Below are 11,776 nucleotides of genomic sequence, written 5' to 3' on the forward strand. Positions count from 1 at the left end.
ATGGTTGCAATTTGTGGAGTCAGCTTGACTTTTTTCCCATCCCGCTTGTAGTTATTATTGTTATGAAACAGGTTTATTAAATTTGGAACTCATTTCGAACTGTGTCAATACCCTCCATTAATATCAATTATACCAGCCGGTTATCTGATTATGAACAGATATTAATTTCAAACTGAATTCTACTGTTAGTTGAGCCTAATTTTCAAAAGGTTTTATTGAAATGTTTATAAATCATCCACATCAAAAATACTCATTGATTATTTGTCAATGAAGCAAATGTCAAGGGAAAATATATCCTTTCCCGACCGTAAAAACCGAAACAATCACCAAACACAAACACACCATCACTGAACCTCACCAGGATCAACCCTTCGCATCTATTTACCGTCAGGCATCATTAACCGACACTTGATGAAGCCACAAAACCGAACTATAAACTCAACCTGTGTTTCACCATTCCGTGCGCACTCGGAAAACCACAATTGTGGCTTCAACCAGCCCCAACCTCAATCCTGTTGCGTTAAGGTACGTCCCCGCCACCTCCCGAAGCCGATAGTTCCGCCGTGAACAACATTACGATCCGGAACTCTCATCCTACACCGCCGACTGGTTTTGTACGTGTCACATCGTAGGATTAATTGAATTTGAATTTAACCTCATCATTACCACCGGCATCGGCAAAGTGGTTGTCGGTTCGGCATTGGCTTTCGATGAGTTTTCCCCGATGATTACGATACCGAAGCTGCTACTAACGATTCTGATGGTGAGGATGATGATGATGATGATAGTGGTGGTGTTGGCATCCGGATAATCGGATAGGTAGCAACCGAACAACATGATTCCGGTTGCCATGAACGATGTTAATCGCTCCCGTGCCTGTCGTCATCGTCAATCGAACGAATTTCGATCAGATCCGATGTTGGGACGTACCTTTCAGCGGTCCTCTCAACCCCCGGCTTCGCAATTGCGCAACCAAGCGGACTTCAACCAAAAATTGTGCAAAGCCTTCCGCATTTTGATGGCCGCCCAAATTATGGGCCGAAATTGCTTTGATGATATGCTCGTTTGTGTTTCCCTTCATCTCTGGCCCGCCCCAACGAGGGGAGGGGAGGAGGGTTTATCTCTGATGACGTGTTGAATGTTCATTTTGGCTGAATTGCGCATAAAATGGAGTTCGAATGCGGTGATAGACAGTTAGGGAACTGCTTCATCACCAAGAATGTATCTATCAGAGTATGTTTTTTGTTTTGTATTTTCACCCGATTGAAACAATGATACACGATGAAAATCGATTCTTTTAAAGAGATGAACGTTTGCACTCCAGGTAAAATTATTGCACCTTTCTTAGGCACGAAGCTATCTCTAAATGTAACTTTGTTGCGTGTGTTGGTTCTATTTACGGATTGTTTCGCTGGAATTAAGCTATCTTCATCAAACAAATATAAATACAGCCAACTTAGCAAGGCTACACCCTGACCAAAGGGTTCATGGGTTATGTTTCGTTTTTTTTTTTGTGGTGATAGTTCACCTAAAACGGGACAAATAATGAGCTTCCAAGAATACATCTCAATTAATCCGAGACTCTTACAATCGTTATCTCTCGTGACCGAAGAAAAGCATACAGGCTATAATTTTATCCGGGGAAAATAAAAGATCATCGAAAATATCCCCTTTTGCTCGGAGGATATTGGACCGGGTATGTGCCCTCGATGACATGAAATATTTTTGGCAAAATGTGACGTCGCAAGACTATATTGGGAAACGAACCAAAAGCGAACGCTTCCCTCTAGCTTATCGGAGTATCCCACAAGCCTCATCGGAAAAGGAGCACAACAAATTGCTCCATGTCACGCGCAAACAGTTCCAAGTAGATCATGAAAGCGCGTTTGGGGGAGAGACTTCTTTCCCGACCGGTAAAGCTTCAATTATGTGACGCTCGTGCCATTCTCGATACACGGGGATTAGCGGGCGATTTTATCAATTTATTACGTTCCCTTAATTAGCTTCTAATTATTCTGCTCATTCGTTTTGATAGACGGTAAAATAGGAAGAAGGTTATTGCGAATAGCCTTTTTGTTTTAATTATGGAAGGTGCTATAATTTTTTCAATTATCGTTAAGTAAGATCTTTAAATACATTTAGTAACTTTAACACTTTGTCCTCACACAAACGAAAGTTGCAAAAAGTACACTCAAAATCAGCCATGATGAAACCTTACTGACACCAAAGGCCATGCAGGAGCAAAAAAAAGAAGATAATTTTGCTTAAACGCTTAGCAAACAGAAAATGAAACACTAAACTGCAAAGAGATCCATTAAAGATAAGAGGGACATAAATCAATTTTGCTTCCTCGGCCGACATGTTCATCGGCTTTTGAAAAACAAAAGATGCTCCACTTCGTGACATCCATTAAATCTGAAGCCAGAGTGTTGTAAATTGACTAAAATGAAATTTAGTGAACCAAAGTTTTCTTATGCCGTCGGGTGGAGAAAAATTCTTTTTAAAAACATTCGAGTTAACTTTTCCGCTCATCCGTTGGCGATTTTGTTTTCCTTTTTCATTCCCCTTCCACTCTCAACTCTTATCGCGGTCCAGATCTTGTCGTTGATTACGCGAGTTGAGACAACTCCAACGTTCGCAGGGCGAAGGATAGCATCTTGTTGAACAAATCGGTGGCTAATTTTCTGAACAAGAAAAGAAATATCAAGCAGAACAAAAAAGTTCTGTGTCTCCAAAACCCCGTCGGAGAATGGACAACCGCTGAGAAAAAGAAAAAAAGTCCCATAAAAGATGTTGAAACAAAAGCATCGCTATCGACATGCACCCGAAAAAGGTGTGAAGATTAAAAATCGTTCCAAACCGCCGAATATACCCCGATCGTACCGATTTTCTTCTGACCAGGAGCAACAATTGCATGGAGAAGGAAAAGACAAAAAAAACAGTGAACCGCCAAGCGAAAAGCGAAGAGTAAAGTCCAACGCCGGCCAGAAGGACCGAGATCAAACGATTTATCCGCGGGTTGTTTCAATTTCGTTCTTCTCCCGCCTCGTACCACGTACACCGCGGAGGCCATCTCCAATCGGAGCAGAGGAGGGGGTGTTAAAACAAACATTCGTATTAGTCACTTAACATCCCCTTTGGCCGGGGAACCTGCTCCACGCGAGTGGCTCCTTCCGAGTATCCTTTTTCTTGGCTAAACATCTGCTCGGGATGCCCTGGAGCACCATCAACACCACCAACACAACGATGAAGTTAAACATTGCGTCTTTTTTGTGGAAGGAGAGCGGGGGTATTCTGGCTGTTTCTGTGTTAGTGTATACCTTCCTGGCGAGCTACCGAAAAAACGAACCTCCAACTCCCGTCCTTAAACGGGGGTCGGTTTGATTCGGCTCGAGGGGGTGAGTTCTATTCTGGCCGTGGAGTGGAGCGAAGTGTGCCGTCAGTCTGCGCTTTCCTTGCGCTTTTCCGAGTTTCAAACATCCCCTCCCCCACCCAGCCCAGGTATCGGAGGTTGATCCTAACGAGCACCGGTTTGGCGATAGAATCGCTGCTGATGACGGCAACATCATCGATTGTTGGCAGACGCTGATACCCAGCCAGGGGAAAAATAGCATTATGAGGTACTTTCTGCTTCCAAATTGCTCACACAAAAACACAAGCACACAATTGCTGGCGCAAACTGGCTCCGAAACCGACATGCAGCTTTGCGGCGCATAAATTATGCGAAAAGTCCGCGATCATAAATCGCCGTGGCGCGGGAAAATCGGCGTCGCGTTTTATATCGCATCGTTGCAATCTTAATTGTTGTCGCTAAACTAGGTATGGCTAACGCTACCGGAGTTCCGGGTGGCCAGCGCGAGGTGTCAACGCGGCCCGCTAGCGTAGGGATGATTTATGAACCGCGTAAAATTAAGAGAGCCCTTTAAAAATGGGCACCTGATTTGGTAGCTGATCGGGAAAATTACTATCTCAATGGATTACTTTAAGCCTTTCCCTCGCTTCCATTGTCTATAAAATGAAAACACACCGAATTGACTCTACTTGTTTGACTAAATTAGGACAAGAGTTCCTTGAGTAAGTATTTCATCCGCGATAAACTTTAAATGGGTATTTACTTCGCCTGATCGACGGCCGGCTGCATCCAGGCTCGCGCCCCAAGCGGTTCCTCCTTGAGCGACGTCATGGGACCGCGCGGTTGGTTCATGTCCGCCCCGGTCGGTGGGAGGCCGAACATCATGCCTCCGGCGCCCCGCGGCACCGAGGACGGGTACAGCTTGCGGCCCCATTCCAGCTCGAGCGTTGGCCAGGGCGAGGCCGAGCTAAAGCCCGGCACGGTCTCGTCCGAACGCAGCTTGAGACCGTTATCGTACACCGTGGACCACAACTTTCGTCCTCCTGCCTCGAGGAACCTCGGGGAACCTACGTGCCCGGGTGTGTGTGTCTTTTCCCTTAAGGACGAAACACACGTGGCTTAATCACACCAAGTCACAAACACAGCACAAACACTAACACCGCATTCAATCGCGCACTGAAAGCTGAAACGCTGTTAGACTACACTTGAACTGCGTGTTCTCGTCTTCGGGAAGTTTATAAACTGTCACTCTCGAACTTTTAGTACACCGGCTGGGACATTAGAACTCAGGAGTTGGCGCGCTCGGAAAGCCTCAGATTTGTAACATCATCATCGGAGGACCCTCTCTGGAGACTTTTACTGCTTGAGGATAGACAACTGCAAGACCGCGGTACACCGGGAATCACCGGACACTAGGACAATCCACTGGGGCCTAATTTGCGACCGGCCTATCGAACACCCGCGTGGGTAATCGAACCCACTATCAGGTCGGGAACGTGGCGAGCGACAAGGAAGCGGTTGCAGAAGCGGACACGGCCTGCCAAAACGCCGACGAGGTAAAAAAAATCCCTATACCCGGAGCGATCCCTCCAGAGAGTGTAAACGTTCGTCCCGTGTGGCTGCTAAACCCCAACTGAAAATCCGTACGGGCCAAAGTTACGATCGTAACGTCCTCTCGCGTCGGTCGGCGCGCGTTCGGATGTCGTACACGAGCCACGGCGCAACCAGCACACACCAGCTCGAACTCGACTCGCGACGCCGGAATATCCGACCGTCCGTGTGTCAGCAGGGAAGGAACGAAAGCGAGAGCGAGAAAGAAGTCGATATGTCCCAGCCAATCTCATTCCACGTGGTGCCGTCACTTCGTTCCGTTCCGTGGTGGTGCGGGAATTTTGGGAAACAGACACACACACACTCACACACCCAGGACATGCGGAAACCATGCATCTTTACCCTCGTCTGCATCCAATGGACATTACGCGACTCGAGAGGATTCGTGTGTGCCATCTCTTTCGCGAAGGGAATTATTTACAATCCCTCTGCTGCAGCAAAGCGAACGGGAAGGGAAAACGCATGCACCACTCACTCCATCGAGTGCTTGACAAGGCCAGGAAGTAAGCGGGGGGTCGACGGCGGATCGACTACCGGTTGTCCTATTCCCATCCCAGGGCGACCGTTAAAAACGCCGCTCGGTTTTCCCAGCAGTACGAAAAGGATATCTCCGGTGTGAAATCTCCGGTCCCAGTAGGCCCCGCCTTAGTCCCAAGGTTCGACGCGTGTGCAAGGTTCACGGGGTGCGCATCAGCCCTCCCTCTCTCGCTCCCGCGGAGCAAAGGGATTCGCTCGTCCTGGACCTCAGCTTCCGTGTGCGTCGATCTTTCCACCCTACAGGTTTACCGAATCTTACAAGGGTGAAACTTTTCAAGCTGGTTTGAAGTCGGATTCAATGCCGGAGTTCAAATAATTTTAGTACAAGTGGTTTTTCTTTGTAAAGTAAAAACATAAATCCAATCCAGTTACTCTAGAACATGGATTAGACTAATTGCATGTGATAATCACAGAGGAAATTCCAAAACAAAAAGAGAAAATTTAAAAGAGGAAATTCTAAACCAAAAATCGATCATTTTGCGTCACTAACCAGGAAGAGTACATAAATGAAATGAAATGTTGCTCTAGAACTTCTGGACTACCGAACAGTTACAGAAAATCCTCGGATCGGAAAGCTTCAAGAACATCGGAAAAGCTCCTCCTTGCTGGACCGAATCCTGCCGAGTGCATGGAAAATCCTAATCGTGATTTTTAGTACAACGCCACGTATTGTTCGCCGCTGCGGTCTATCTCTTTCCCGCACGCACATGGTTCGTTCCCCTCTTCCATTGGCTCCTCCCACTTTGTAACTCACACTCCACTGTTGCGCAGGAACAACGTGTTATCGCTCGCCATTCACAAACACAAAGAAAAATTTGAAAAGTAGGAAAAAAAAACGACAAAATAAATACAAGTGGGACTCCACGCACTGCTCTCCTCCCAGAAGTGGAAACCACAATGGGAAAAAAGAAGAAAGAAAAGAGAGAAAAATCACCGTCACGCGAGTGGAAAACTTGTTGCGCTTCTACTTCGTTCGGTCTTCTTCCGGTCACCACGGTGTGGCGTAAAGATGCGCGAAATGTGGTCACACCAAGCGGGTCTGCACAAGTGGGCGTGTTTCCTTGGGTCTCTTGGCTTGGTATCGCTTGCATGATGTCACCATCAACCTCGTTTTCTTCTGTTTTCATTTCTTATTTCCTTCCGTTTCGATTCATCGTAAAACCACCAAGTCTTCGGAGGTTTGGACGTGTTTGTCGTACAACCTACTACCGGTTCATGTTTTTTTTCGTCGGTAGCAACAACTACTCGGTTGAGTCTTATCCTTTGGCTTCCGTTGGTTCGCCTTGCTTCTGCTACGGATGCCGGGCATTGTTCGAAACCAGAGCCCTTTCTTTGCACTTGCCGTTCATTTCCACTAATGAAGAAATGATTGGATTGCACCGGTACACCACCTTTGTCTTTTTGCTTTTTCAGACGTTCCGTCCCACCTTCGAGTCTCTTGTTTGTAGAGTCGTTTTTCTTGAAAAATGAATCGCACGTTTTTCCACTCCAACTTGTTTCGAGACTCGGACGCAATCAGCTTACCAAAAGCATAAACGATGCCAACGGGCGCGTGAGTCTAAATGTGAGTGTGTGTGTCATCTGCAGTAATGAACGTACGTGCTCGGAAATGCATGATTTTTCATCATCATTTCTCGCGTGTTTGCGCTTTTGTTTTTGTTCACCTTGTTGGATGTGTTCCTTTGGTTGTTGGTGCAACGTCTTTCATATGTTTTTTTGGTTCCATGTGGTGTAAAACGTGTACAAATCCGGTAAAGAAAACAGAGCTCGTGTTCCGGTAGTGGATGGTCCCCCGGGGGTGAAAGGAATACCCAAATGAAAGTAAGAAAAATATTGCAATGTAACACCCTGCTGGAATGATGCGAGGTGATATAATTACTGAGATGTGGAATGTGCATATGAATCTTAATAAAGTACATAGTTGAGGACATAAAGTCAAGCACTGGAAGGACTAGTTTGCACATTGTAAACAGTGTGTTGTTATTTCGCAATTGTCATATTCAGTAAACACCTGAAACCTTCCAAAGGATAGAAGAGGTGGATTTGTTATGTGCAAAAATTTGGTAGCGATTATCTGCCCGATTCTGTTCCCTACTTCTCTTAACAATTAGATAAACGAATTTGAAACTTACATCCGTTTAGGTTGAGGGACTTTTGTGCTTCGGAAACGATGGAAAAAGTGTGATAAATATAACCTTTGCCACAAACAAACCTCGCAGATGGCGATAAAAAGAGGTTTGCAACTTTCTCGGGTCGGAAAAACCATTCGTCCGGGGAAATGCCTGGGGCTCGCCGATGGATGGGTGCGTTAAAGTTTGGCGCACCATTCTTTCCTTGCTCTTTCGGTTATAGATACCCGAAATCACCCCTTTTTTCCTGACCAGTCGGGTTTTCGCAAACGTGAAGAAAAAAACTGCTTCTCCTCCAAACCGGGAAAACACTCACTGGGTCAAATCCGACCAAGCGGCGGAATGTTCGTGCGTATGCGGTCATAAATATATCCTGCGGTGACACATACCGTGCATGTCCTCATCCACAACCCGGTGGCTCCGGAACTCCGGGAACAATCACGAGAGATAGAACGAAAAGCAACAAAAAAGGAGAAGGACATGGGAACCGTCCAGTGATGATTATCACCCCTTTCTGCCGATGGCATCGACGCTCGTTTGTTTCCCGAGGCCCTGTTGCACCCTCGTCTCGCTGTGGGAAACAACACCCACCATCCTTTGGCTCCCGGTCCGAAATCCTGCCTCACCGTTTTCCGCTCTGAAACGACCAAAAAAAGACGTCCTCCACTACACGCACCGGGACGACACCCCGATGGGCAGCCCAACCCACGGCAGCCGGGAAAAAGGGGTTGATTAATCCCATTAGATAGTGCGCTGACCGCAAAAAAAGCGACCCACCCCGCTGGGGACTCATAAATTCATCAATTTCTAAATTGACCGCTCCGACTGGCCGGGTTCGGGTTTGGATTCCGGTGGACGGTTTGCCTGACCGAAAGGAAGGCTTTCGGATCTCTTCGTTCGGAGAAAGCGCTACCAGAGGATGTTGGAATCGTTTTAGAGTTCGGGAGAAAAATAATAAGCGGAAACCAAGGATCGGTTCTGACATCCTCCGATACATTCGCACAGGGGAAAGTTGGAAAATGTTGAGGCATACGGTTCGGCAAGCCTATTGCGGCACATGAATTCGATCATGTCTAGTCAAGCGTAACGCCGTTTAGCATAAGGGCAATGCCCTTAAAGGGTAATTATTGTTCAATACTTGAAGAGACGGCTTCCGAAAAGCATTTTGCTTCCACTAAGAATTCCCGAAAGGGTACCAAACCTCCGGAGACGTTGATCAAAGAGGATCCAGACAGAACTTAAAGCTCATAGTTGCCATGAAAAAAAGCTAAGAGACGGAACACACAAGAATGCATCCGGCATGTGTGAGTTTTGACAATTAAAAAATATATCAAGTAAAGATAATGTTTTCTTGTTAATTTGTATACAATAATAGTTTTAAAATTTCTAGGAAAAGCGATGTTTAACTTTGCATTTGTTAAAAATCTTTGCAATTTTATTCCTGCATCATGGTTGCATCTTTAGAAAGAATGTTTCCTTGGTTTGCTCGAGGGACTTCAAAGGAATTCATATTTATATTCCAAACGAGAAGCAGGAGCATAAAAAAACTACCAACCAGCATTTTGTGCAAAACTTCCACACCACATCGCCATCATTAATCATACTTCTGCACACATGTCATGGTTTTAGCACGTTGTCATCCGTTTCCTTCACTTTCCTTTTCCCCGTTCGAGGGGTTCGCCAGAATGTTTCTCTTTTTCGATTAAAAGTTTACCAAACAAACGAGCGAAACTCGGAAAAAAACCCAACCTCGAAAAGAACAAACATGTCGATGTTAGACAAGCGAGCTCCCGGTTATTCTGCTCCGCGGAGAAGAGAATTTAAAAACAATACGAAAAATCTGTAAACTCACGATCCGCATACGGAAAAGCTATAGACGGATTTCTGTGCCTTACCGTGCGGTGGGTCTATTTATCGGGCAGGATATCGGGGCCTGCCGAGGCGCGAAATGGATGTTTCGTAAATATTCCATTCAGGTGGTCGGCGGAGGTGTCGGAAATCCCGGGAGTTTTATTCCACGAAACGGTGTAAACGTACATCCAGTCCTGTTGTGGAACTTTGTTCGAACCAAGAAACAGTGCAGGTACAGTGTGAGCGGTGTACAATAAAAAAAATGGTAGATTAAAGACCTGCACACTTCCAGCGAAGCAAACGTACAATGGCGGCGATCCCTGGAAGAATCCGAATGACTTTGCAGAATGAACGAAGCGCAACGCAAGCAAAGCCGGCCTGAAGCTGGAAGAAAAAGGCGGATTTCGTTCGGCAAACAAAAACAAACCGAACATGGTCATGAAATTGAACATACAAATACAAATTATTAGAAGTGTACACAGAAGCGACCACACCAAAGCAAGAATGGGTCGGTCGAACCAGGAGAAAGGTGTCAAATGCGAGCGGGACAAGAGGGCGTAACGGACGATAAGGTCTCCAAGGGATCGGCGTTCTGGACGAAAAACTTACCGCCACCAGGTGGTAAATCCCTTCTTCGGCCCGGGGTTTCACGGAAGGATTACGAGGGCTTTCGGTCGAGGAAAGTGGTCGAGTACAAGCGCGCCTAAGCCGCTTGTTCACTCCTCTTTGGCAGCTCGGAAAAAAATATTGGGAGATCAATTTCAAAGTCAAATAGGTAAGACAAACACATGGAACGTATAAGAGGAGCTTCCCAGGCTTATCCATTGTCGAACTTTTGTTGGAACCATGGGATGAGCCGTAACTAAAGAGGTTATTTATGGTGTTTTCTCGCCGTCCAGGGTCTAACGGCATGATGATGACCAATGTGTCGGCTTTTGGCTACTGGGGTGTATTATTGGCTAACATGTGTGTTGAGCAATTGGATCTTTTTCAAAAGTATAGTTGAAATTGAGAATCAAAAGATTGTGTTCTATTTGTAATGATAAAATAACAATATGCTAAAAAACAACTGCAAAATATCGTGCGGACCGATGCATCGAAGTTTAGTGATACGCTCAACGTTACGCTCTTCATTTTAAAAGAGTGCAATTCTTTCAGAAGTGGTATAAATAATTAGTGTCTCCTATTGGTCTTTCTATTAAATTGTTCATGTTGATCTGTGAAATAAATATCACTTTTCTCTGACACTTGAATTAATTTAACATATTCCGATTACTTCTAGTTTTTTTGATTTAAGATTTCCACATTGGTCGTCCATATAAGAAATTGTCAAGATCCAATTTAGGGAACTATCGAGACACCTCTTAAAAATCTTTGTCAACTGCACATTTTACTAAAATAATATGTTTTATACTTTTTATAAACATTGAGTTTAGACCAGTCGGTTGATCCTTGACATAAAATTAAGCACCAATCACTAGGCACACATTTATCCCTAGAAAAGTATAAATAAGAGCGAAATAAACAAAATCTCTCTCTTGATCCTCGCACTTCGTTGTCACCTTTTTTGCGAGGATCAACCGACTGGTCTAAACTCAATGTTTATAAAAAGTACAAACATAATATTTTAATGGTATGACTACTAGTGACTAATTAAGAAAACCCAAAATCAACACGACGGAAGTATTCAAATAGTAAAAAGCGAAGATAGTTGCCAAAGGCACTAGACTTCTAAGATGTTTTGCTGCTCCAAATTTGCACTTATGTTTTACTAATCGGATGTGTACAAAAAATTTGAAGCGAACCAAACCAAAAACAATTGATGCCTTAAATGTTGTTGGCCATAATTTAAATAATGCTTTTGCTATATTTGATCGCTGAGTCAAGTTTGTTTAAATGCCCCTTATATAATTGTTTGTTTTGCCGTTAAACTAACCCTACAACCCTAAATTAATTACTTTAATCATACCAACCCCTACGAAATCATCATCAGTATGCAGCCTCTTCATTTTGTGTGCAAACACGACATTGTCCATTGTTTGTTTCCGTGGACATTATTTAAAACATAACCTGCACCAAACATGGTTTCCATTACTCACGCAAATAGTTTATTGCCCCATTCAAAGGAGTTAAAAAAAACAGAGAAATAAAACAATCCGTCAAATGATGTCCGTCGATCATAGTAATGCCTTCCCAAGCAGCCATTCTTCACTCCGCCAGGCCAAACCATGCGGTACGCGGTAATAAAATGCAACGATCGCCAAAGTTACAAATTACTGACACCAGCTGCCGGTGG

General features: G+C 44.8%; 1 protein-coding gene across 1 annotated transcript in view; it reads right to left on the reverse strand.

The window, feature by feature from the left end:
• The window catches only part of LOC131259750 (transcription factor collier), a 51,517-nt gene extending 47,160 nt beyond the window's left edge, over positions 1–4,357 (reverse strand). The window contains exon 1 of the mRNA XM_058261326.1: positions 4,116–4,357. Coding sequence (XP_058117309.1) covers positions 4,116–4,237 — 122 coding nt within the window. The 5' untranslated portion in view covers positions 4,238–4,357. The remainder of the gene's footprint in view (positions 1–4,115) is intronic.
• Between the last annotated feature and the right edge of the window lie 7,419 nt (positions 4,358–11,776).

This window comes from Anopheles coustani, chromosome 3, assembly GCF_943734705.1.
Source record: "Anopheles coustani chromosome 3, idAnoCousDA_361_x.2, whole genome shotgun sequence".
NCBI lineage: Eukaryota > Metazoa > Arthropoda > Insecta > Diptera > Culicidae > Anopheles > Anopheles coustani.